The 27,299-nt window shown below is 52.4% G+C and overlaps 1 protein-coding gene across 5 annotated transcripts; it reads right to left on the bottom strand.

Moving 5' to 3' along the window:
• Window positions 1-1,498: 1,498 nt before the first annotated feature.
• PSEN2 (presenilin 2) lies at window positions 1,499-26,990 on the bottom strand. 5 transcript variants are annotated; one of them, XM_055234232.2, is made up of 13 exons: window positions 26,875-26,990; window positions 26,121-26,261; window positions 21,956-22,142; window positions 15,616-15,776; window positions 13,720-13,934; window positions 11,934-12,075; window positions 9,449-9,516; window positions 8,560-8,780; window positions 7,473-7,571; window positions 6,220-6,303; window positions 5,739-5,840; window positions 3,492-3,610; window positions 1,499-2,193 (listed from the first exon to the last, which is right to left on the bottom strand). In XM_055234232.2, the coding sequence occupies exons 4-13, from the start codon at window positions 15,754-15,756 to the stop codon at window positions 2,038-2,040; spliced, it is 1,347 nt and encodes a 448-aa protein (XP_055090207.1). In that variant the 5' UTR covers window positions 15,757-15,776; window positions 21,956-22,142; window positions 26,121-26,261; window positions 26,875-26,990; the 3' UTR covers window positions 1,499-2,037. The 5 variants fall into 5 exon arrangements, with proteins under 5 accessions (XP_055090207.1, XP_055090210.1, XP_055090209.1 ...); XM_055234235.2 differs by having other exon boundaries at window positions 5,739-5,837; XM_055234234.2 differs by lacking the exon at window positions 26,121-26,261 and having other exon boundaries at window positions 26,875-26,959.
• Between the last annotated feature and the right edge of the window lie 309 nt (window positions 26,991-27,299).

Here is a 27,299-nt window from a genome sequence, read left to right as displayed (position 1 = left end):
CGAATGCTATCTTTTACAAATTCTCTCATTTTTCTTCTTTGCTACTTGTTTTTCGGGTTCCTTCATCTCCCTGCTCTCTGGGGACCTCCAGGTAGCATCTGCTCCAGTGTCTTTGTTCTCTGCAATGCTCTTCCCTTGTCTTCTCACATGTCCTTGTTTTCTCAGTCTTAACACTTCACCCTAACCATCACTGGGCCCCTTCATTTCTTCCTCCCTCGCTGTCTGCTTAAGGGCCCCCAACTTCTGCCTTTACCTCTGAATGTGGTCTCCACTCAGCAGCCTCTGGCCAGGCCTTTGAAAGACCTCAAGCTTAATGATTCAAACTACATGTTCAATCCCATCTTTGGAAACCCCACCCTAAAACTGCTCTTCTGAAGATAAACACTGCCATAATTGCCCAATTGAGTAAGCTTTTCAGTTTTTCTTTCCCCTTAACCTCTTGGGAGCTGTCACCATCAGGGACCATCCCTGTCTGCTTTACCCCCTCCCTGCTGTGGCTTCCATGATGGCAATGCCCCCCACCCCAGGTCTCTGACCTGCACTACTTATCAGTGGGATTCCACCCGCAAGTGTTCAGCCTCCTCCATCCTTCCTTCTTAGGGCACCACATTTTCCTCTGCCCTTCCTCAAACAGCCTGGGGGAAGGCAAGCTCCTGTCAAATGTCAAAACACACAATTCTCATTCCTCCGTTACTCCTGGAACAGGGAGACGGGGCTACCAGTTTGAACCCCAGGGCACACTTGCATCTTCTCAGCTGTCTGATATACTTAACACCTGCTTGATCTCGGCTCACTGCAGCCTCTGCCTCCTGGGCTTAAGTGATCCTCCCACCTCAGCCTCCAGAGTAGCTGAGACTACAGGTGCATGCCACCATGCTTGGCTAATTTTTAAATTTTTTTTTGTACAAAGTCTCGCTATATTGCCCAGGCTGGTCTCAAACTCCTGGGCTCAAGTGATCCTTCTGCCTTGACCTCCCGAAGTATTGGGATTACAGCTGTGAGCCACTGTGCTCAGGAAGAGGCACTTCTGAGATTCTCTTTGCAACCCATGATTGATGTACGGAGAAGGCAAAGCCAAACTGTCCACTCTCCCACCGCAGCGCCCAGGGCCACAGCCAGAGAAGGAAAGGAGAGTGGTTTCTGAGCTCAAGCCCTCACAGGCTTCTGCAGAGGGTGAACACTTGCTGAAGGAACCACTGGATGTTTTGGCAACCACCTGGCAGCGTCTGTGCCGTCGTGCACAACTGAGTCCAGGGACCTGCTCAGCACCCGCAGCCTTACAGCTCAGGGCTGGCAGATGTCAGGCCACCCCGCTCTCCAAAGGCCTCTGCTTAGGAAACTTTCTAGTTAAAGAAATGTGTGCAGAGAGGTGAGATCATTAAAAGCTCCTTCAAACAGGGCAAACTGCCTCCATCCTGGGCTCCCAGCACAGGTTATCCCAGGGGTGCCCAAGATGCAGGGAGAGGGGTCAACATTTACAATGGACCAAACTCCAAGATTCCAACAGGACTCATCTATTTATTGATATTACTATTAAGCCACTTCTCAGCAGTGTGACTGCCGTAACAAGAACAGGACTCAGTTTCTAAAGGCAATAAAATAACAAGGACATCATGGACAAAGCATTGGGAACACTCCTCGTAGGGTTTTTCCTCTCCAGCCAGAGCACCCAGGTGCCAGGGGCCACTCCCGAGCACGAGGTCTTGGTCCTGAACAGAGGCACATCTTTGCGCATCTCAGCCCTCATGCCGGATGCTCTTCTCCCCGCCCTGATCTGACCTTCTCAGTTCATCTGGATAAACTTGCTGTGCTTCCTGTCTGTGAAGTGAGGCGCTCCCCAAAGCGGGAGCCAAAGTCTGGTGATGAAACAGCGGGCACCAAAGAGCTGGTTCTGCTTCCTTCTCACCAAGTAAACACGTACTTTATTTTTTTAAGGAAAGAAAAGTCTTAAAAATATATGGCACTGGAGTGTAAAACTATACAACTGCATCCAATGAAAATTCCCTGCAGCTTGCAGCCTGTGGCGCACTGTGTCCCTCAGATGTAGAGCTGATGGGAGGCCAGGGTGTCCATGAATGGCCGCACCAGGTTGTCCGTGGAGAAGTAAAAGATGAGCCCAAACGTGATGGAGATGGGGAGGGCAGGCAGTGCCTTCTTGAACACAGCAAGCAGCAGGAGGGTCAGACACAAGCCCTGCAGGACACGGAGGGAAGGGTGAGCGTGGTGATCCCTGGTGTGGACAGGAGCTGTGAGTCATGGTCTAGTCCCTGGGCGCAGGAGCTTGTTCGAGGACCAGTTGGACAACGGCGCTAGACACCTGACAACCCATTATCTTCCCTGGTCCTGCAACAGCTCTTGAGGTGTTGAGGGCAGAAATTCTCACCCCCATTGGATCACCCCCACCTGTTAGTGAGTGAACCAGAAGGCAGGCCTCCTGAATCCTGGAGCAGTGCTGTGTCCCCAGGCCATGCTGCCTCCCGTCTGGCTGGAGTGGTCACATGGGATGGTAAGATGCCCTCAAGGAACACGTATTTATATGAGAGCTAGGTGGGCTCAACTGAAATGGCAGTAAGGTTCTCAGCAGCTGGCACCAAGGGAATCAGAGCCGCCAGGCAACCTGCCCCTGGGAAGCAGGTGTGGGGGCTGCCCATCCTCCCCTGACCCGGCTGATACAGGCAGTGGTCCAGGTGAGCACAGGGAACCAGGGTGCCTTCTCTATCCTTGGGGGCAGCAGGGCTCAGGTCAGGCAGTCTGGTGGTGGAGGAGCCTGGGTCCACCATCCCATCCCTGATATACTTGTGGGCAAAAAGAAAACCTTCTGCACACTGGAGCATCAACCTTAACCATGCCAGGCCCAGGGTTTTCACTAAGGGGCAGATGCCAAGCGCACGGCTCAGACACTCCTCCTCCTCTAACGTGACAGCGAAATCTCTGAGATGAAGTCACGGCAGGACGTCTCCCCATTATGTGTATCTGGCCACGTTAACTGATTACAGGGCCTCCACATTTCAGTTCACAGTAACGGGGCCACCCCTAGTACCCCAGATTCAGACCCTGTGGTGTCTCAGTGGCATGGAGGAGGGCAAAACACGGTCCTCACTAGCTTTGTGCCCACGGGCAAGGCTCTTAAGCAATTTTCTTTTCTGCAAATCTGATGTCATCACAACCACCTCGAGGGTATCATCACTGCGCAAAGCTGTCAGCTGGGTCCTCGGCCTGGAGGCTGTGTGCTCAGCCACGCTGGGGCCAGTGCTCTCCTCACCCTCCTCTGCACTGTCCTCCACAGGCTGGAGCCCACCTAGGGGCGAGCACACCTCCTGTGAGCCTCGGTCTCAAGCTGACCCTTCCAGCCCCGCTCCCTGCTCTTGTCCCTCAGAGAGAAGAGAAGAAATGAAAAATCCCCAGGGATTCTGGGGCCTGCCCCCACCACAGTGAGGACCCTGGGGGCCCCCACCACCATGGGGCAGTCGGACGCATCCCCAGCCACTCACAATGAGGATGGCCACAAAGCAGGCCAGCGTGGTATTCCAGTCCCCGCTGCCCGTGGCCGCTGCCTTGCCCACCAGCACACTGTAGAAGATGAAGTCCCCGAGGCCGAGCTTCACGCCCCCTGTGTGAGGACAGACAATAACCCGTACTGAGGAGGCGCGCACAGAATGGAAAAAGAAGAGAAACTCTGGCCCAGAAGGCCCAGCCCAGCCCACCTGGCCTCTAGAAGCTGTGACGTGGACTGGGGACATGGACAGCTGCCTCCCCAAATCAGTGGCCAGTGGGAAAGCAGGGGACACCTGTGGACTGGGTGACTTACAACCTGGGCAGAGAAAAGTGGGCAGTTCTGAAACTCAGGTAAAACCGGTGTTGGGCACTTAGTGAGTAAAGAAAAGAACAAATAGAAATGCATGGCCTAGGGCTGGGCACTGCTGTACAATTTAGTATGAAGTCTGAATCACAGATTTTTAGGGAATTTAATTTCACTACATTCAAAAGCACATATAACACGAAGACAGAGGTCCTCTGAAGACCTTTTTACCTTACAGCAGGTAAATGTAACTGGGAATTAGTCTACCCATTACTGATCAGGAAATTAGAGCTTCCAAAATGCTCTCGTTTGTTTTCTTTAGTGCAATGGTCCCTGACACTTGTTTATAGGATAACTTTGCTCACTGTAGACAATAAAAATGGTTATACAATAAACACAAACCATGGAGGCCCACCTCCCCTGCCCTTCCAGCCCTGCAGGTGTCCCTCCCACTCCTGGCCCCAGCGTCCATCCTTCCCCCGCCAGGTGCGATCCATCAGCATCACTTCTTCACTGTCTCTTCATCTGGCTGGTCCTGAGTTGCATCTCTTATGATAAAACTGATTTTGGCCGGGTGCTGTGGCTCAGACCTATAATCCCAGTACTTTGGAAGGCCAAGGCAGGTGGATCGCTTGAGCCCAGGACTTCGAGACCAGCCTGGGCAACAAGTTGAAACCTTGTCTCTACTAAAAATATAAAAATGAACCAGGTGTGGTAGCACGTGCCTGTAATCCCAGCTACTCAGGAGGATCACTTGAGCCCAGGAAGTCAAGGTTGCAGTGAGCCACAATCGTGCTACTGCGCTCCAACCTGGGCAACAGAGCGAGACCCTGTCTCCAAAACAAAACGACAACAAAAAACAAACTGCAATTTTAAGTGTGTGCTTTATTGAGTTCTGTGAGTCATTCTAGCAAGTTACTGAACCTAAGAGGGTCATGGGAGCCCTAAATTTGCAGCCAGTCAGAAGCACAAGTGGCATCTAGACCCTCTAGAGCTTGTGGCTGGTGTCTGGAGGGAGGCCAGTCCTGTGGGCCCTGTGGGATCTGTGCTAACTCCTGGTCTGCAGCACACCAGTTGGCCTTGGAATAAACACCTCCCCTAAGCCTGCCTGGAGGGTGTGCACCTGCTCCTCCTTCCAGACCCACCGCAGACTGATCTTTCCCTAGCTTGCCCCTCCCGCGTCACTGGAGTCCTGTATGCCAGGCCACTGTCACCAGGCTGCTCCCGTAAGGCACCTCTCAAGGCAGGGGCTGTTACGACACTGCAGCATCTCCCTGCTCCAGGGTGCCACCTGGCATGCTGCAGTGGGCTGGCAGTAGGTATTAGGCAGGCACTGCGTACTGATGCCAGGATGAACTCCTATCTCAGCGCGTCTCCAGGCCTGTCTGCAAGGCTCCCCCACACTTCTGCTCTCTGCATCCTGCCCCAGCTTCCTCTGATTCCTGAGTCTGCCTGTCAGGAAATGCTCCCCACCCTGTGCTCCTCTCCTCTAGTGACTGCTGTGACTCAACCTTCAGAGCTCAGCTCAGCAGTTACTTCCTCAGGTGACTTTCTCTCACCCCTGCCAACCAGGCCAAGAAGCCCCACGGCATGCTCTCCTGCCGCCCCTCCCCGCCCCACAGCCCCCTTCATAGTCCCTGGCTTCTGCAGTCTATGTGATTACTGCCCGTGTCTTAGCCTGTGGGTCCCACCAGGGCTGGGCCTCACCCAGCACAGCACGGGCACATGGCCCATACTCAATACACGCCGGACAACTACATGGGGCCTGCTGAGAAGACCCCAGCACTGCAGGCATCTCCTACTTTCACAGAGATGCCTCTGATGGGAAAAGGGGCCCCTCCCCTCATGCCCTCCTCCACCCAGGCTGCAGGGAGCCTCCACCCTCTGTCTCCACTCCCACCCTAGGCTGAAGCGGGCCATGTGAACATGGGCACCTTACTTTCCTCCTCTTCCTCCAGCTCCTCCCCTGGGTAGCCAGTCAAGGGAGGCTCAAAGACTTCGGGGTATGAAGGCTCCCCAAAACTGTCATAGGAGTCTTCTTCTGGGTGTCCAGGAAGAGAAGATGTCCGTCATCACCGTGAGGAGGGGACAACAAGGGAGAGAAACAAGAGCTGGTCAGAGTGTTACCTGGGAACAAAGCTCCAAGAAGGGGTCCCCCTGAGCACCAGCGCCTGACGCCAGGGCTTCCCCCACTCCACCCACCCACGCCCAGCAGAACGATGCAACAGAGGCCGGCAGAAGACCGAGGGTCCAACACTCGCTGAATTTTCAGGCCGTGTGTGTCCGGCTGGTTTTCAATGGACCTTTCCCTCTGCCCCTCCTGAACTCATGCCTCTCAGGGAGGCCAGGCCGAGCAGAGCTGGGTGCAGGTAGGGAGCTGCCCCCCAGTGATGACAGGCTGTTAGCTCCCGGATACTCACCCATCTCCGGGTCGTAGGGGAGCTGGAGGGCACCCTGAGAGGAGGGGTCCAGCTTCGCCATGCCGACTGTCCACACCATGGCAGCTGGGGGAGGAGAAAAGGTTCACGCCTCAGGCGGTGCTAACAGTGGCTGCCTGCAGGGCCTGGGGGAGGTGGCCAGTCTGCATCGCAGACAGCCTGCACAGGACCCTCCATCCCGCCATCCTGCAGGTATCTGCTCATGCTCCATTGTTAGGAGGCCGTTGTGGGAGGGGTCCAGAGTCACACTCTCTTGACTCCTGCATTTGTCTACTCTGTTACTGTTTGTCTCCGTCTCCCCTCCTAAAGCATAAGAACCAGGTCTATCAGAGCCAAGAGCTCACTGTTCACGGGTGAATCCCCAGAGCCCTGGGACACTCATGACAGTCCTGGCACTACCTTTCCATACATGGTCTCCGCTCATCCTCGGAATGTGCCTGGAATGTGCTTTCCCGGGGGGCCACGCTGTGGGCGATTCTCCTCTACGGGCTCGAATCCTCAACTGCATGGAGATACCTAGAACTCTGTAGCTGTTCCATAAACTCTTTCCCAGGCCACCTTGCAGACGCCAGAGCTTCAGAAACTCAGGCCCTCCATTTAAGCCCCGCCATCAACAGACCAAGGGCATCACAATCACAGGCCCGTGAGCTCCATGAGGCCTGGGACCCTGTGGTCTTCTTTCCTGCTGGGTCCCCCAATGCCTAGCACAGTGCCTGTCACGAAATGGGGACTTGATGTGCCTTTGCTAACTGCATGTGTAAGTCCAAATCTCTACACACTGACCCCGAGGCCAGGGGCCATCCCGTGTGCCTTCTCTTCGGTTAGGATTAATGCCAATCAGCCATGCTGCTGTCAAGGAAGCCCAGAAGCTCCTTGCTCCCCGACCCCCTGCCCTGAAGAATCCTCCTCCAAAGTCCCTTCTCAAGAGCCTGGAGAGCTGAGGGGTGGCTGCGGGCCCACAGGAATGCAACCTGCACCGCAGCATGCCGCTGGAGGATGGACAGGATGAAGTCAGGGACTGTGCCACATCCCAGCAGATGCCTGCTTCCTGTCCTAACTTTCTAAGCTTCTTACTGTGTAATCGCAAGATACTGCCCTCCCTGGTTTCTGAAAGTGGAGACCCTCCTGGGATCACCTAGTCAACTCTGAAAGCCACGGCCAGGAAGCAGGCCCGTGTCCCCCCACAGGCTGCCTGCTGACCCCGAGTCAGGCAGAGGCACGGGGGGCCCACTCACATGAGTATATCAGCGCAGGGAATATGGGCTCATTTCTCTCCTGGGCAGTTTCTACCAGCATTCTCAGAGGCCCTTTGGGACACAGCACAGCCACGAGATCTAGGAAAACAGAGACATCCTTGTCAAGTTATCCCCAGGCAGCCCCCTGAAGAAGAGCCTGCCCTGTAGCACAGGAGCCCCGGGTGGGGCCCTCAGAGCATGCCTTGCCTCTGGGCTGGCATCCCAAATTCTCAATCTCCAGTCACAACTTAGAGCAGGCCCTGGTGTGAGCCAGAGTAGGGCCTCGCAGGCAACTACAAGCGTGGAGGAGCTGTGCGCCCGAGACACGGTGGCCAGGCTGGGGAGTCCCACTTCTCTGAGCCTCAAATTCCTTAACCTTAAAATGGAAGTAACAATACTGGCAATGATAATCATGCTAATATCAAATAGCAGCTAACATTTGGGGTTATGTATAGGCACTGTGCCCAAAGGACTGTCTTGATGAACAAATCACTTACAGTGTGTCCGGTGCTGAACAGTGCACTTGCACAATCAGCGTATCACTAATAATGGAAAATGAGGGCTGGGTGCAGTGGCTCATGCCTGTAATCCTAGCACTTTGGGAGGCCAAGGCGGGCCGATCACAAGGTCAGGAGTTCGAGATCAGCCTGGCCAACATGGTGAAACCCCATCTCTACTAAAAGTACAAAAATTAGCCCAGCGTGGTGGCACATGCCTGTAATCCTATCTACTCGGGAGGCTGAGGCAGGAGAGTCGCTTGAACCCGGGAGGCGGAGGTTGCAGTCAGCCGAGATGGTGCCACTGCACTCCAGCCTGGGCAACAGAGCAAGACTCCATCTCAAAAAAAAAAAAAAAGTAAATGAGGAGCTCAGTGACTACCGCATTTTATCTAGACCACCAGGAGTGTTCCAGAAATAGTGGACCCCCCTATGTTTTACAAAGGCGACTCTCTCAGGAGAGATCCCACCCAGGCCTCTGCAGAAAAGGATGCAAGCCCTTCAGCACCTGCCCTCCTTGTGCAGCACTGGGGACGATCTGGCCCTGGACATCGCCCCCACTGTCCCCACCAGCCTTGCTGCCCGCCTACCGTACACAGAGATGGCGCCCAGGATGACCCACGCGGACCACTCTGGGAGGTACTTGATGAACACCAAGGCCATGAGCGCACTGATCATGATGAGGTAGGCCTGCTGCAGCACCAGGGGGCCCTTCCAGTGGATGCACACCATGCCCACCGCCCCAAAGTTCCAGACAGTCAGCAAGAGGGTGGGGTAGTCCATGGCCACATTGTAGGTCTTGAGCACTTCCCTGCAGGACCAAGGTGGAGCCTGTGAGTGGGACTCAGTGGAGACATTACAGCCTAGCAGTTAACCACCATTCAGTCCCAACCTGGCCCTCTTTACTAACATTTCCTTCCCCGACCTTCACTGTCCTTACAATTTACCATTTGCGACATCTTCTAGAACAAGGTGGGGATGCTTGGAACAGGTCACAGAAATGTGCAAGGACATGACCTGGAAGACCCTGTGCACATGGAAGAGTCCTTGGGAAGGTGTTTTCTCTTGTCCTTCCAGTCTCTTTGGGCCCCTGGGTCAGGCTGATATCCCAAATCAAGGGGCAATAGAACAGATAATTTTTCCCACAAACCAGGAAGTACCTGGGCCTAGCCTAAAAATTAGAATGTAAATTTTGGGGGGTTTCTATCCCCCTGGGGTTCACAGAGTGCCTTCTCCATGAAGGGTTCGTTTTAAATCAGGAACAAGACAGAAACGTGTGGTCCACCATGCAGCTCCACTTCCACTCCCGTGTCAAGGCCATGAGAGAGGGCGACGGAGGCCTGGGTCCCCAAAACAGCTGGCACTGGGGAACACTGGAGCTCGATGGTCATCTTTCCCCGCCCAGGTCCTCATGCCCATGTCCACTTGTGCCGCATGGAGAGGGGTTCCCAGGGACCCTGCTGCTTGTCTGCCACTTACCCAAGGTAGATATAGGTGAAGAGGAACAGCAGCATCAGTGAAGACATGATCAACCAGCCATGGATGAACTAGACAATAGAAATGGCACGATCACAAGGTGTCCCCAAGCGCCACAAATCCTAAAGCCCCCAGGATCCTGGGACTGATACCCAAGCCTGAATGCTCTTCTTTGTTAGGCTACTTCATGCCTACGTTGGAAGGGATCAAGTGGCCACCTTCCAGATAAAGAGGGCACAGAAGTCCAAGGAGTTCCCCTCAGGTCACCCTGCAGTGCATGAAGACAAGACTCCCTCAGGTCTGCCAGCATAGCCTTGCGGTCTCCCCCCCCATCTCTACTGGTTCACTTAGAAAGGTAATGCTGGGTGTCTCCTACTTGCCAGGCACTGTTCGAGGCTCTGGAGCCAAGGCTAGCAAAGTCTCTGCCCACGGGCATTGTGTCCCAGTGTGAGGGGTGTTAGATGACATATAGACAAATATACAGTATATCAGCAGGTAATGATGAGGGCAATGGAGAAAATAATGTTAGCAGGATACAGTGACAGGAGACTCACTGGGGTGCTATTTTAGAGAGAGTGGCCTCAACAGAGAACCTGGGAAGTCCCCTCCTACCCAACGGTCTACAAACAGGTCCTCAGAAAGACCTGTTCCTCTTCTCCTGGCCAAGCATGGGAGAGTGAAGGACAAGACGGGGATGATCCCAACCCAGTCCCTTAGCTGGCCATCGGGGGGACAGTGACAACACTTCCCACCAGCCTCACCCCTGAGGACTAACTCATCAGTCACCAGCTCAGCCTACCGGGACCTCAGCGTGGCCCTGGTCTACCTGGAGTGAAAGCAGCCTCCACGGCCGTGCCGCACACACAGCCAAAAGGGGAAGGGGCTGCCTCTGGGACATGCCAACCCTCTTCATCCCAGCCACCACCTGATTGCCCGGGCCACCATCATCTGTATTGTGGAACCTCCAAGGAAGCCCTACTAGACAGATGGCTGAGCCCCTCTTCACAGCCTCTGGGACTGGCCACCAGACACCTACTGCCCGCAGTGGGGCCAGCTCTTCACACCTGCCGTGCAATTTCTAGCTTGACCCCATGCAATCTGTATCCTCTGCTCCAAACCAGCAGCCCTCCACCCTGCTTCCCACCATCTGCCAACCTCCCAGCGGCAATGTTCAAACTCTGCCTCATCACAGTTACACAGGTAATTGTTACTTATTTTATTATTATTTTTTTAGAGACAGGGTCTTATGTTGCCCAGGCTAGACTTGAACTCCTGGGGTCAGGTGATCCTCCTGCCTCAGTCTCCCAAGTAGTTGGGACCACAGGCGTGCACAATGCCCAGCTGGTACTCATTACTTATTAATAAGCTTCAGCTCAGGACACGTCCTGCAGCCCCTCCCATGGCCTTCCCCTCTGCTGCCCCCACTGGAAGGGGGCTCAGCTCCCTCCCTACACTGTCCCTGTCCCATCCCTCTAGCCTGGGCACTCTGCACCTCTATCTACCTGCTCCATGGATGGCAGCTGCCTGAACAAAAAACGTTGTGAGGCACCTGTGTGTAAACAGTTTTAAAATAGGTAATGCTCAGCTTAATTTCCTTTCCATCGTTAGGGGTTCAACCCCTTCCCTGGGAAAAAAGCCTGAAGCCGCTGTCTAAAAGCTTACGGCATCTTTGGAGACAGGCAGTGCCCATGATTCTGGCCAGATGGGATCTGCCCTTCCACTACTCCCTGGGGCTACTCAGCAGCTATAGGCAGCTACAACCCAAAAGTCTCCCAGGGCTGGAAGACCTCAGCATGGCATCTGCACATCCTTGCCCGAAAAGGAAAAGGAAAACTAAAAATAAATCTTCAGGGGAAGTATCAGGGTGAGGGGAGCCTAAAATAGAACTTCAGAAAGAGAAGCAAAACAAAATTAACTTTGAAATATGAGAAATGATGCTTGGAATACTGCAATGAGGAACTCAAGTGGGATAATGTGTAAATTTAAAAGACAACAGGCTGGGTGCAATGGCTCACACATGTAATCCCAGGACTTTGGGAGGCCAAGGTGGGAGGATCACTTGAGTCCAGGAGTTTGAGACCAGCCTGGGCAACACTGTGAGATCTAGCCTGTACAAAAAAATTTTTTTTGATTAGCCAGGTATGGTGGTGCACACCTGTAGTCCTAGCTACTTGAGAGGCTGGGCGGGAGAACTTCTTGAGCCCAGGAGGTTGAGGCTGCAGTGAGTCATGATCACACCACTGCACTCCAGCCTGGGCAATGGAGTGAGACCATGTTTCAAGAAAAAGAAAATAAATAAAAATAAAAGACAACAGTATTAGGTCATCCACGGTGGAAGACAGGATGGGGTGGGGAGGAGTACAAAAAATCTGGGTCTATTTTCCTCTGATTTGTGTTTTTTAAAGGTGGCTGTTTCACGGGCCCTGCCGCCATGGTGTGGGGCAGATGGAGAGAGAGGGGTGGCTGGAGGGCAGGGCCAGGGCCTCACCTTGTAGCAGCGGTACTTGTAGAGCACCACCAAGAAGATGGTCATAACCACGATGACACTGATCATGATGAGGGTGTTCAGCACGGAGTTGAGGAGGCGCTGGCCCACCGAGGGTGTGTCCTCAGTGAATGGCGTGTAGATGCTGAGGGAGAAGGCAAAGGGCTGATGCTCCTGGCCCTGCCTGCTCCTTGAGGCTCCCCACCTTGAGTGATTCTGGACCTGCTAGGGGAGGTGCCTGGGATGCCCATGCTGCCCACATGCTGCCCTGATGGGGCATGGGCACCATCCCCATGAGCAGTTCCTGTCCTCCAGCTCATTTCCTGGCACCCTGACCACAGACCTGTGGCTCTCAGCCTGCCAACTGGGCCCAGTGCAGCAGTGAGGGCGAGGGCTAGATGACCTCCCCACTGCCTTCCCCACCCCCCACAGGGATTAAAGGCTCCCTAGGCACTTCTCTCACCCAACCAATTCTCATTCCCCCACCCACCCACACCTCTCCACCAGCTCCACCCAGCCCAGCACTCCTCCACCTGCTACTACCCGACCCCCACCCGCTGAAGCAACTGCTGTCCTTGCAGCTCATAAGCTCAGGAAGCAGAGACAGGAAGCAATTCACCCAAACCTCACTCTTCCCAGCCTGAACTGCTGCAAACAAACCGCTGGCTGCATTCTCTCCATGCTTTCACCTGTGCTGCGCTGAATCGCCCACACACTATAAGCTTCCTGAGGATGGGGCTCTACTTTTTAAATTTAAAAAAAAAATTTTGAGACAGGGTCTCACTCTGTTGCTGAGGATGGAGTGCAGTGGCGCAATCATGGCTCACTGCAGCCTCGACTTCTGGGCTCAGGTGTTCTTCCACCTCAGCCTCCCAAGTAACTGAGACTACAGGCGTGTACCACCACACCTGGCTAATTTTTGTATTTTTTGTAGAGACAGGGTCTCGCCACATTTCCCAGGCTGGTCTCAAACTCGTGGGCTCAAATAATCCTCTCGCCTCAGTCTCCCAAAGTGCTGGGATTACAGGCATGAGACACCACACCTGGCCTTATTCCTTTCTTTAAAAGAAACAACAACAACAAAAAAACCAACACACACAAAATGAAACAAAAAGTCCCTAACTTAAAAAAAAAAAAAAATTTACAGAAGGTGCTTAGCAGTGAGGACCACAGAAAGGGGAGGGGGAAGAAGTGGAGGAAGCTTCTCATTTTTCCACGCTGCTGCCTCTGCATGTATTTTACTAAAATAAACGAAAGGCTTTATAAGTCTTCCTCACAAGGCTGGAAGTGAGCTGAGAAATATCTGGTCCAACCACCTTGTTTCACATTCAGGGAAGCAGAGACCCAGAGAGGAAGTGATTTGTTTGTGGTCACACAGGGATCAGTGGCACAGCCATGCCCAGGATCTAGGACTAGGAACAGGGAGCCCAGTGCTTTGCAGCAAGAGCTTGCTTTCTGCGGCAGGATCCAGCTTGCCTGAGCACTCACGTGCAGCAGACACTCTTCTATGCCCTTCACTCGTATTAACTCACTTAATTCTCCCAGTGACTGCGTTATCAACCCATTATACAGACAAGGAAGCTGAGGCATAGGGATGTTAACAGCATGCCCAAGTAGGTCACAATCCAGGAGGCAGTGAGCCAGGCCGTGAACCTGGGCCGTTCTTCATCCCTGCTCTTTACCACTGCTGGTGTGGAGCTACAGGTACAGTGACCAACACAGGCTGCTGCCTGCCCCCCCGGCAACTCAGCCCTCACCCCACCCTGTTCCCCCCAGGTCCCCAACTCACAGCTGTCCATTCTTCTCTGTGTAGAAGCGCACAGACTTGATGGTGGCTACCACCACGATCATGCACAGAGTGACAGGCACAAACAGCATGATCACATGCTTCGCCCCGTATTTGAGGGTCAGCTCTTCCTCCAGGCCTGGCGGCCGCCCAGGAACCCCACTACAGACGTAGCGGTCAGGGTCCTCCTCACCGTCCTCCTCGTTCTCCTGGCTTCTCTGTGGGAAACCACATCGTGAGGGCCGCGGAATGTCCCCCACAGCAGCCTATCCATGTAATGCATGGATTTTTGGAATCAGAAATGAGAAGTTTGAATGTTGCTTTCCAGATATAAGGAGGAGTCTATGGGCTAGTAGGGCATATGAAAAGTTTGTGAGGACAAGAGTAGAGAAGATTTGGAGCTGGATGAAGCACCACAAATGAAGGAAGGCAGGCTGCTATGGTCTGCAGGCCCAAGACTTAATGGTTAATGAATCAACTTAATGGTTAATGAACCAAAAGATCTTTCCCCTTCCTAACACAGGGACTCAGGAGGTCACTCAATTCTGTTCATGTGGCCATGCTGATATAGGAGGAGACAGGCCAGGAGACAGAAGGAAAACAGAGACTGAACATTTTTGGTTGACAAATCACTAGCTAGAGGAGGCAGTGCACAGGGACACTCTCTTTGAGTGACTAAGATAACTGGGAATTTGCAGAGGAAGAAATTACTTTGAACTTCCTGCCCCACAGAATCAAGCATGTAAATTTGTAGCTCTGAACTAGAGAGGCTAAACAGGTGTTAAGCATCTGAGAAGACGCAGGCTCTGGGAAGGGGGGCAGGCACAAATGAAGAGGTAGCGAAGGAGGACAGGACACCTGCCAGACACTGGCACAAACCGATCTGTAAGAATTTGTGTTTTGGAACTGTGGCAAGTCAGGGTCATGGGCTGCCTTGCTAATGAGGTGAACAGCTAAAGGAAAAGCCAAATGAAACAAAAACTGAAAATGACAGTTGCTTCAGTACCGGTTCTCTGCAGAGAGAGTCCCAATCTAGACATTCAGCCAAGAAAGAAAAGGAAGACTATTCATGAACAGAAACTGAAACAACCAAAATGTACAAAACTTCCCGGAAATAACAAACTAACAAGAAAAGGCTGAGGAGTGGCAGAGCAGTGGCTTTGAGCTGGTGCGATTTCACTCAGAGCTTAGGGACGATGGCTCTGTTCTCAAGGAGAACATGGAGAAGTGAGCTCAAATTTCAGCAAGCGGGATTAAGACTGGCTGCAAGAAAACAGTCCATACAGAGACATTTTTTAATTCTATAATGGGCAACACAGAGAACAGGATTCAGACAAACTCAGATGTTTTGCCCTGGTTGGGAGAGAAAGGGCACAACTAAGTGGCTCTCCCAATGATATCCTACTCTTTCTAATGTTACAGTCTCCTCACCTGGGGGCTGAATGATCATAGTGCAGCCCAAATATCCCCAGCTCAAAAGTCAACCGTGTATCAGGCACACTCCTCTCACACTTACCATGTCTAGCCATCTGCCAAAAAATGCTTCCCCTGCTACCATTCTAAGCTTCTGTGTTACCTGCCCTAGCACCCAGGCATCCAAACAAACTCTCCTATTACAGTGGAAACAGTGACCTGCATGAGAGAGGTAAACCCAAGGGGGCAGAGTGGACAGCATCCTTCAGCCCACTACCAAGTCCATCTCTGGCTGTGAATGCGCAGAGTCCTATGAAGCCCTGCAGATGAAAGGTCCACCATGGCCAGCCACCCATCCTTTTGGCCAATCTTCATCATTATTTCCCTCTCCCTCCCGCATCAGGGAATGAATGTCTGGTTTTCATCTGTAAGGTACAGGAGCCCCAGGGACCTGTTTGAAGGCCCCCAGCTGCTGGTGGGACCTACCCACTGGGCAGTGTTCTCTCCATCCTCTGGACCCTGCCTGCCCTCCTGGCAGGAGCGCGGCGTGGGGCTCTCAGCCGACATCAGGGACGTCCGCTCATCACACACTTCTTCCTCGCTGTCAGAGGCCATGAATGTGAGCATAGCCCTGCCTCTGGAAGCACCTGGAAAAAGGAACACAAGGACCTTGTTCCACTTTCCTGTGAGACAAAGGCAGTGGAGGACTCAGGGGGTGGCTGGAGGCAACCTGGAGACCTGGACACAAGTCCTGCCCCACAAGCTTCTAAGAGATGCCTGTCAATCAAACGACTGCCATAAAACAAAAGGCCTTGAGAGCCACCATGGAGGCAGCAGCGGCCTTGCCTGGGGCTGGCCTGAGGTGACTCACATCCCAGGGGGCAAAGCGCACAGCCACGAAAGTCAGGGCAGCTCCAAACTGTCAGTGTGCTCATTCGTTTAATCAGCAAACATCTGTGGTGCATCTATTATGCACCAAAGATCACGCTGAGCTCTGGGGATAAAAAGATGAGTAAGAACACCCTTGTCTTAAAAGAAAAATCATCTAATGTGACAAATGATACAATCCAGGTGTTTGATGGTAGGTGCAGGAGCACAAAAGTGGAACCAAATCTCAGAGATCAGGAATGTTTTCTAGAGAAGAGCCTATCTGATGAAGACTGGTTTTCCCAGGAGGAGGGAAGGGCAGAAGGCACAGAGAATGTTCCAGTGAGGGCCTCACACTGTGGGGCAGGCAGTGGAGATGAGCAGGGTCTCAGGCACCATGTTAAGGAGACACAGATCACCATGAGGACAATCTTGACAGACAAGATCTGAACCGGGTTTATAAAAGTCAGTCTGGCCACTGGCCAGAGAGGGAAAGTGATCCCCAGAGACAACTGTGGCAGGTGAGGAGAGCTGAGGACAGCAGCAGGATGGATGCAAGTGAGGGCACAGTCCAGAAGGGGTCAAGAGGTCAAGGGCAGGACCTGACGCAGGACAGAAAACAGGGTCTAGAACGGCAGCCAGGTGAGGACTAAGACAGGGAAGACCGGAGAAGAGAGTCTCGGGAAAGACCATGAATTTCACCCCTTGAGTGTCAATGGGATAAAATGGGGAAGCTGTCTGGGAGGCGTCTGAGGACCAGGTCTCCTGAGGTTAGAAGTGGAGACCTAAGCCATGAGAGCAGACGTGTGGGGTGGGGAAGTGCCACTGAGGGCGGGACCCAGGGGAAGGCCAAGGTCAAGGGGACGAGAGGGAAGCCTGCCCCCTAAAACAGTGCCGAGTGGGGTTTCTATACAGTAGTACCAAGTGGGGGACCCAGTGTACCAAAATCTACACATGCAGGTTTCTGGGCTGGGAAGAACTTCAAACAATGCCTGGCAAATCTGACTGTCCCTGCCAACATCTCAGACGGGGACAGAGGCTGAGTTATCACTGTCTAGAGACCCTCAGGACTGAGCTTCACACCCTGGGCAGGGATAACAGCTGTGCGCTCTGCTGAAAGTTCATCTCCAAGTAAGTTACCCCACAATATATGTGATTTTCTTTATTTTTAGAGACAGGGTCTCACTGGTCACTTACGCTGGAGTGCAGTGGTGCAATCACAGCTCACGGCAGCTTCGAACTCCTGGGTTCAAGCAATTCTCCCACCTCAGCCTCCTCAGTAGCTAGGGCTACAGATGCATGCCACCACGCTAGGCTAATTTTTAAAATATTTTGTAGAAATGAGGGCCTCACGTTGTTGCTCAGGCTAGTCTCAAACTCCTGGCCTCAAGTGATCCTCCTGCCTCAGCCTCCCAAAGCACTGGGATTACAGTGTGTGAACCACTACACTCAGCTATATGTGGTTTTTAAACAAAGCAGGCAGGTTCCTTCCACCAAGTCAGCCATTAACAAGATCTGTGGCTGCCTTTCTTTCTGAAGACAGCAACCCTGGCTGTGGCCTGGATTATTCCCACAGGGACTTTAACTTCATCCCCAAATAAGAGGCACAAGCAGAGCCTGCCTCTGCTCACCTCCATCGCAGGGATTTCAACATGAACAAACTCCCCAGCCTGCAGCACCTTCTGTTTAGGATAGATGAGACAAGTACAGGAGTAACAACAGCAAGAAGCAAAGCCAGCTAAAAGCCAGGAGGGAAGTGACAAGGACAATGCACCCGAGAGTTAGAAGGGGACACAGTCTATCAGTTGTCAGGAGTAGATGCCTCAGGTCACAAGAAGTAAGAGGGACATGACGCTGCAAAGGTTAGGAATATTTCACCAGGCAGAGTTTGGAGGAGGGGGCTCATTCTGGAAAGAGGTAACCACTTGAGTAAACATATCAGTTGGGAACATAACATAACCTATCCTGATAATATCGAGCAATTGGATGTGGCTGAAGTGTGGGGACCTAGTAGGATGGGCCATCCCAGGGAGGAGTTTGGTGCCTGGGAGTAAGAGCTTAATGCAGCAGAGGAGAGCCCCCGAAGGTTTCTGACCAGGAGGAAGATGTGAACTGAAGTGAACTTTACAAAAGCAGCCTTTACAAAAGAGGTGTGGGCCCTCCTCCCTCTTCACTCAGAGTCCCCTCAGGCTAGGCCCCAGGGCCACAGGGAAGTTCTGGGAACCAGCAAAATCCATACAGAGCGCAGCTTCACATCCCCCAAAGAGCTGCAAGACCTTGGAAAGTTCTTGGCTTTAGTTCCTTCATCATCTATAGAAATGAAAGAAATTGTCAGGTAGAAATGCAGAAGAAGGGCCGGGTATGGTGGCTCGGCTCATGCCTGTAATCCCAACAGTTTGGGAGGCAGATGGATCGCTTGAGCCCAGGAGTTCAAGACCAGCCTGGGTAACATGGCAAAACCCCATCTCTACAAAAATAAATAAATAAATAAATGAAATTGAAGAGAAGAAACTGTAAGGTCCTCCTCTGGCTCAGCCTCACTAGATAAATCCTAAACAGACTCCTGCCTGGACCCAGGGTTTCCTTCACTATCCACTCTAGCAATGGGGAATTCACTCTTACTCAAAGAGGGGCATCAAAACAAAGAGTTGCTGCATTTTCTCAAGCTAAATCATAATATTCCATCTGAAGCAGTGTGCTGGATGGGATACAAGACTGTACAGGTGGCTCTTTTAATACTTCCTTTTCTAGCATGACAGTTTTGTTTTGGGTGTGAATGAACAGGGAAGCTACGATCTCCTCCCTCTGTTCTTCCCATGCCTCTCAAGCTCCTGTGATTTATCTCTGCTATGACTGGACAGAGGTACAGGGAGTCCAGTACCTCTGGGAGTCCCTGTACCTAAAAAGCCATAGGCTGCAGCCCCTAAGGACAGAGGGCAGGCTCACCCTTCAGACCCACAACAGCTGGAGCATTCAGAGGATGTTGTGTTTCTTAGGCTCCCAAATAGCAACGCACAACAAAAACAGATAAGCGGAGAGCAAAGGTGCCTGTTTAAAAGAGAAAGGGAGCTGATGGGTGGGTGAAGATGGAGAAGCAGGGGACCCAGGATCAAGTAGAATCAGTTCCTTCCAATTCCCACTTCTCCATTCAGTTGCCAACCACTAATAAGACGTTCCCTGTGGCTGGGTGCAGTGCTCACGCCTGTAATCCCAGCACTTTGGGAGGCTGAGGTGGGCAGATCACCTGAGGTCAGGAGTTCAAGACTGGACTAGCCAACGTGGGGAAACCAGTCTCCAATAAAAATACAAAAATTAGCCGGGCATGGTGGCAGGTGCCTGTAATCCTAGCTACTCAGAAGGCTGTAGCAAGATAATCGCTTGAACCCAGGAGGCGGAGGCTGCAGTGAGCTGAGATCGCACCACTGCACTTCAGCCTGGGTGACAGAGTGAGACTCTGTCTCAAAAAAAAAGACAATCCTTGGAAAGCAGTTCTGTGGGCAGAGGTTCCCTGACATCTGTGATAGTCATGCTGGGGAGGGTGGGGTTAAAGGACCATACCCTTTCCATGTGACACTGCGCTAGACAGGAAAAAGGCACCTGGTGACCACTGTCGTTACTATCCACACTCGCTGACTGCCTGCCCTGTGCCCAGGCCTAGTCTCAAGACCTGATAGGTCTTCAGGAAGAAACAAGGAAAAACTACAAAACATGCTTTCATACATGCGGCCTCCTCGCCAGAAAACAAGTGCTCCCTGAGCAGGCTGCTTCCCTCATTCCACTTTCAAAAATTCCTCCAAGGCCTCCCCTGAAGCTGTGCCCACAAGAGTGAGGACCAAGACTTCAGGAAAGCAGGGAAGGAGAGACTGTCCTTAAGGAATAATCAGGGAAGAGCTAGTCTCAGCTGTCACAGCAAGGGCACCCTCTAATCACCACCCTCCTAGCCTGGTGGGGTGGGGGTGACAGGTGGGAGGCACCAACTTAGGAAAGGCTGAATCCCTTAGGATCACTGTTTGTCAAAGGTGGTCCAGGCCACTGGGGGCTGGTGGAGATGGACCAGCACCTGCTGAGCCCTTACCCGGCACTAAACATCATGATCCTGGAGCAAGGCGCTACTATTCTTCCCCATGGTACTGATGAGGAAACAGAGGCTCAAAAAGTAATTAGCTCAAGGTTACCCTTGTACCTAGGTAGTCTGTGTCTGGACTCTTTACCACTCTGCTAGGCTGCTTATTAAAAATGCAGATCTCCAAGCTCCATCCTCACCCAGCAGTGTCAGGGATCTGCATTCGGGATGGTCGGTCCCCGGGTGATTCTCAGCCAGTGTCAGACTTTTCCTGGCACTGCCTCTGCTTTATAATCACCCGACCAGGCTGGGGCCCTTTCTCAGCAAGGTGAGTGTCCCTCACCCACCCACCTTCGCCCCCTCACTGCTTGGCACTACTTGATTGCCAAATGAGAGAGTGAGACAATGAACACTTTCTCCTGAATACATAGAGTCTGTCAGAGAGCAACTAGGGAGGAAGAGGAGTGGAAAAATCTCAGACCAGCAGAGCAGCATGGGGAGAAGAGAGCTCCTGGGCTGAAAAAGGCCCAAAACAATGCCCACTGCGGAGAAGGGTGTGGAAAAACTGGGTCTCCGTCACTACCTGGACAAACTGCACTGGCCTTAACTGAAAGGAGTAAGAATCAACACTTTAAACACAGCACACCTTTTGATCCTGAAATGCTACTTCATGGAGACTGTTACAGGACCACCAAAAATCTTATTTCAAATATTTAATAACCTGAACAATGACACAATGTTAAATTTAACAGAACATACAACTTTACAAACCTAATCATCTGAATGTCCTTATAAAATGTATGTATATAAAGGACTGGAAATATTACAAAATATTAAAGGTGATTATCTTTGCATGGTAGAACCGAGAGTGGTTTTTATTTTCTTTATATTTTTCTGCATTTCTCTAAGTCTCTATAATAAACACAGACTGTATCTGTAGGGTTTATTTTAGGCTATTAATTCTTTAAAGGAAAATAATGAGCATCAACATTTAGACAGACTTTCCTCTACATCTGCCCCTCCCAGATCCCCTCTCACTGGCCAGGAGGAGCAGATGGGACTCAAAGCTGTGACTCTTTTTCATTTGTCCCTCAGCCCCTCTGATTTACCTAGCTCCTGAAGGAAAACAGAGCATCTGGGATGGACTTCTGCTTCCCTCTGAATTCCTAAGGGCCTGCTTTGCAAGCCACCTAAGTCTGCTCTGAAGCCTGCTGGTGCTCTGAAATCCTTGGAGGGAAAAATCACCACCCAAACGTGTGCAGATAAACAACACTGCTAGATGTTTGTCCACATTAGAGTGCCGGTGACGGAAGAACTCTCCCCGGAGGCTGACTCACGGGCAGGTGGGGGTGGGGCTGGGTGATGTCAAATCCCATCAGCCACACAGCAACCAGCTTTCCCCGTCTCCCACCCCCTGCACCCCATTCTCTAGAGAAGCAGCAGGAAAATGCAGAGGGGCAGAAGGAAGTGTCCAGCGTACAGACTACGTTCTGGAAAGCCTTCCAACAAGGAACTGCTGAGGCTGATAGCTGCTTTGGATTAGGATGCAAAATCAAACATCCAAAGAAGCCACTGCACATTCCCATTAATCAGCTGAATGGGATCAAACTGCTGAATTAGCCAAACCAAGGGAGTCTGACCTAGAGAATCTCCCCAGCCGTGCTTGTGTCAGCAGTTCCTGCAATTATTACGGAAACCCAATGACCCAATTTCCTCGACCTTCTTTTCGTTAGAGAGAAATGTAAAGGCTTTGGCCTTAACATTTAAGGCCAATGGAACTAGGTAAGAAACAGATTTCAAAATGCCACAGCAAACCCCCATGGAAATCTGCCTCCATGGAGAAAATCCTAATGGAAAAAGAGGGTTCAAAAGCAGGTTGGGAGTCACTGCACTTACCACGAACACTTGGGGCCGCAGAAAGGTTTGAATCCCAGACACCTGGTTTCTTCTTCTCAGCAGGCTAAATGAACGATGCTCTCTAGCTTTCAAAGAGGGCAGCGCTGGTTTTTAACACGTCACTTTCTATGGTCACACAGCTCCCTCACATCACTCTCCTGACGTCTGAGAAGTCCCACAGTCCTCGCTTAAAATAAGGAAGAGTTTGTTAAGGTCAGATGACACCCAGACAATCGCCCATGGCTTCCCTGCTCACCTTCCTCTCCCTGGCCCTGGGTACCCGACTATGTATTTGGTCCAGCTGACCATCCACCTGTCCATCCATCTCAGCCCATATAGTAACACATACCACTTGGGGATGGTTCTCCCTGGCCTAAGCCAGAGCTGGGGCCTGAGTCTCAAAGGGAAGGGAGGTACTGCCCTACCACCCTCCCAGACCACAGGCCCCAGGGGCCCTCTGATGGGGCCTTCTGAACTTTGGGCCAGGCTCTAGACTTAACCTCTAACAGCCCTGTCCCACTCAGAAGTGCCTAGGGCCCAGGCAGAGTTCTCTCATTTCCTGAAGCAGCCAGGGAAAAGGGTGGTTTGTGAGGAAGTGGGAGAGGGAGCCCCTAGCACGCCCCTCTGGAGTGGCTCCAGAAACACATTTATTTTTAAACAAGCAGCAGCAAGTCAGTGGTCAAAAGCAGAGGCTTTGGAGACTGACAGGGTTCAGATCGCCTGCCTATGTGATTTGAACCACATATTCCCTGGCCGAGAGGCCTCAGACAGTCTAATCTGACACAGCTCATTTCCTCTGCTGTAAAAGGCAGAACAGGCACACCTTGCAAGATTATCGTAAAACCTAGAGATAATCTGTAAAGTGGCCAGCACACAGTAGATGTTCAATAAGTAGTAGTTATAAAGAAGATGAAATGGAGGAGGGACACAGTGAGAGAGGACACGATAGCCTGTTGATGTGCCTCTTGGAATGTTATGCATCTGCTGAACCACCAGACACGTGAACCAGCTTCAAAGGCCAGGCCCCAGAGATCAAGTTTTCATTCCCAGCCCGGCCCCAGGCACTATGGCCACGTAAACATATTATCAAATGAAAGGGCATATCCATAGGACAATGTCAGAGCTGGCAAGGACCTTAAAGGCCATCAATGCCACCTAGTCAGCTCCCTGTATTATAATTAAGGAAAACTGAAGCCTAGAGGCGCAAAAGTAATCAGTTAATGTCCCATGGCCAAAAGCCACAGTTACAACTCCAGTCTCCAAACTGCCCATCAAGGAGCTCTTCTCAGCCCAGTCAGCACTTGTGAGGGTCACGTACCCAGTGGCCAGGGTTTGGTCACACAGGCACGCCCACCACACACCACGCAGGCTTTCTGGGAGCACACTCACAAGGCACATGCCTTCACCATGGGCAGGTATGTGTCCAGAAATGCTCCCTAATCACTCACTCACCAGCTCATCTGCCACCTCAAAACTCTCAAGTCTCTCTCCTGCCACAACCCCAACTCCTGCCCCCAGGGCTCACTCTGCTCTCCCTCTGCTACTTGCCCAGGTAGGTCTGGCTCCATGGTGGGAAGTGCCCACATATGGGCATGGGGAGGACAAAGGGCACTGCTTCTCTGGGCCAAAACGGAGGGTGGGAAAGCGTCCTGCTGTGGGAGTGGTAGGATAAATAATTCAAATGCTCTATACACCCATCAAATCTGCTTTTCCACGAGTATTCAATAAAAGGAAAATTCTGAAGGCATAACAGAAAAAACAGGATACAAAAACTTCACCTACGGTTCCCTCCCTCTATTGTTTTAATAGATAAATATGCGAATGTGAACAGTGTGGAAGGAAATGCATGTTAAGAGTGGTTATCTCAGCCAGGCGCAATGGCCTACGCTTGTAATACCAGCACTTTGGGAGGCCGAGGTGGGTGGATCACCTGAGGTCAGGAGTTTGAGACCAGCCTGGCCAACATGGTGAAACCCCGCCTCTAATAAAAATACAAAAATTAGCTGGGAGTGGTGGCATGCACTTGTAATCCCAGCTACCCAGGAGGCTGAGCCAGGAGAATCACTGAAACCCGGGAAGCAGAGGCTGCAGTGAGCTGAGATCACACCACTGCACTCCAGCCCAGGCAACAAGAGCAAAACTCCATCTCAAAAAAAAAAAAAACTTTTTCCCGAATTTTCTAGAATAAACACGTATTACTTTTATTTTAAAAAGAGTCCAATAAGCTTCTGGTTAAGGTATAGCAGAACGGTGGGCACCCTTTGAATTGTTCTTCCCCTGTTCTAGAATTTTCACAAAGATGAACAAGCAGCCCATTCTCCCAGTCAATGAAGAGGCTCTCAAGAAATGATCTCCCTCACTGACATCTGGTCTTTCCTGAGGATGTGAAACCTTTTTTTTTGAGACAGAGTTTCGCACTTGTTGCCCAGGCTGGAGTGCAATGGCATGATCTCAGCTCACCACAACCTCCGCCTCCCAGGTTCAAGCGATTCTCCTGCCTCAGCGTCCCGAGTAGCTGGGATTACAGGTATGTGCCACCACGCCCAGCTAATTTTGTATTTTTACTAGAGATGGAGTTTCTCCATGTTGGTCAGGCTGGTCTCGAACTCCCGACCTCAACTGATCCACCCACCTCAGCCTCCCAAAGTGCTGGGATTACAGGCGTGAGCCACAGTGCCCAGCCTGAAATCATTCTTTTCTCCAGACATTAACATGATGGTCATCCCATCTCCAGGCTTGGAGCCCAGTGGAAAATGTTCCTCTTGGGGCCTCTCAGCCTCACCCCCGCCTTTCCGCAGCTGTGGCAGCTTGGAGTAGAACAGGTGGGAATACTTGCAGAAACATTTGCTGTCTTATCAGTCCCCAACTAAACAGTGTCTGAAAGTCAAAGCAACAGCTGAAAACCTGCCAGAGATGTTTTCATCAGACACACTGCATGTGACCTACACACACTGCTTTGGTTTCTTTAAAAAAAATTTTGTTTGTCAGGAAGTTGCTCATGGGGACTCCATAAAACTTTCCCAGCAGTAGTGGAGAGACACGGCCAGGAGTTGAATGCATGAACCTCCTGTGCACAAACTCAAAAGATAAAGACAGTGTAGCCAGTTCAAATCCTGGTGCTTAAAGCACTGAAGCCACATAACTGGACTAGCTGCTTAACTCCCTAAACTTGTTTCCTCTTCTGTAAAAAGGTAATAATAAGCTGTTTCAGTGTCATTGAAATTCTTAAGATCTTAAATTCTAAGATTCTGTACAAGATGGCTTTTTATTGTTTATGACCAACTCATAAGCGAGATATATGCCATTATTAACATCGATAACAGAGAAAGGCCAAAGCAGGCAAGAGGCAAACCCCCCTTGGGGGGACGGTGAGCAGCCACGGAGGGGAGACAGGTGTGACATTATGCACCACAGCTCCAGGCACCCCAGCAGCAGCCCCTAGCCCCTGCTCTTCCTCCTCCTTGCTGCTCTTTCAAATAGGAACGAGCCACTCACTTCCCACACGTGAACATGCTGGACTCAAGACTTGGCACATGGGCACTTCAACACCAAAGGGTACAGAGTTTTCCCCAAAAACCTGATACATCCATCCCACTTCAAAGCAACATCCCCTCAAGCCCTCACTCCAGCCTCTGCCCTGGAACCCAAGGCTCAACGTGGGCGTCCTGGGGACGCAGCTCTGAGCTGGCGCCAAGAACCAGGCCCCTTCTGCACCTGCGCCAGTCACTGCCTGCCCACAATCACATTCAGGAGAGAAGAACCTGAGGCTCACACACCTGAAGCAGCTTATCCCGAGCCTCTAATTACCGCCAAAGGTCTTGGCTGAAGGCCTTGGAGGCTCAGGTGTCTGCAGAATTGGCTACAGAGGCATCAGAGGGCTCCTTACTGGAAGCTGGGGTCGGTCCTAATCAAGTTACTTCGTAGACAGCCTTGGCAACCCAGGCTGTCGCTTCTGAGTTAAGTTAGTCTGCAATCGTCTCTATGCGATGCTCTCAGGTTCTCCATTTGTAAATAGGGATGCAGTTACTTCACTCAACACCGTTCATACCTTTCAAAGGGAATACTTATTAAGGCAATAAACAGTGGCGAGGTCTGCTCGGAGGGATGGACAGCAGATCTAGAAGCCAGGACACTGGTGTCGAAGCCTGGCTGTGCTATATCCTACCTGGGCGACCCTGCGAAAAGTCACTTTAGCTGTGGCCTCAGTTTCTTCATCAGTAAAATTCAGAGTGGGGACTAGCTTCTGTCTCAGGTTCCTTCAGCTCCAAAAGCTTGCTTCTGTCTTTCTCCTCACAGCTGGAAATGCCTGACAAAACAGCCAAACACCGCTGCTAACAGAAACCGGCTCTAGGCTTGAGCCTGCGGCCCTGCCCCTCACGTGCGGGCAGAGCTCCCACGCGCCTCCTTCCCGGGGAAAGCATGCCCAGGGCCCGGTGCTGGAGGCCGGATGGACTCGGCGCAACGGAGGTCTCCGGCGAGAGAGAGGAAGAACAAAACGCCCCCGCCTGCTACACGCCTCAGAGACCCACGTGCACGGCTCCTTTAAATGCACCGGCCCTTTAACAGCTCGCGCCGCGCCCACCCCCAGCCGGGGCTCGGCAGCAGGCGGGCGCAGGGAAGTAGGGACGCAGTGAGGCCGGAGGCCTGAGGGCCGCTCCCCGCGATCCTTCCACGACCCAGTTCCGGGCCGGCCCAGCTGCCGCCTGCGGGGCACTCTCCTCTCTCCGCCCCCGCGCTGGCCGCAGAGGCCAGGAGCGCTGCGCACGCAGGGGCCGCAGACCCACAGCCGGGGAAGGGACCGCGGCCAGAGGCGTGCGGAGGGCAGGGCCGAGCCCTCAGGGCGCAGCCCCACCCCGGGCCCTCAGCGCCCCGGGCGACAGGGCCCTGGCCTGGGCACCCCCCCGGCACGGCCCGCTCACCTGCTCCACCGCCGCGCTCCAGCGGAGTTTACGCCGCTGGCTGAGCGCCCGGCCGGACCCGGCGCCGGCCCAGGCCCCGCCCCGCGCCCGCCCAGGCCACGCCCGGTGGGCGACGCCAAGTTCCCTCGTCCACTGGGGCCCCACCTGGAGTCCCGGGCGCGCGGGGAGGGTGCCCTTCACGCCGCATGGATGACAGGGTCATCCCGACGTCGGAACTGAGCAATGACCTTAGAAGGAGTGGAGGCCGGGCCTGTCATCTTCCTGCGGGCCTGGCAGCAGCGTGGGGCGGTAGGACATAGGCTTCGAAGACACTCTTTCTTGTAGTTTTAGGTCCACATCCCCTCCTCCTCCCGGTTGTTCTCACATTAAAGGAGCACTAATGGCCCGATGTGAGCTAACACCATAAGAATGTTCCTGGTCTGTTC

This window comes from Symphalangus syndactylus, chromosome 19 (assembly GCF_028878055.3).
Source record: "Symphalangus syndactylus isolate Jambi chromosome 19, NHGRI_mSymSyn1-v2.1_pri, whole genome shotgun sequence".
NCBI lineage: Eukaryota > Metazoa > Chordata > Mammalia > Primates > Hylobatidae > Symphalangus > Symphalangus syndactylus.
The sequence above is the reverse complement of the archived record's forward strand: the minus strand, read 5'-3'. Positions and strand labels throughout refer to the sequence as shown.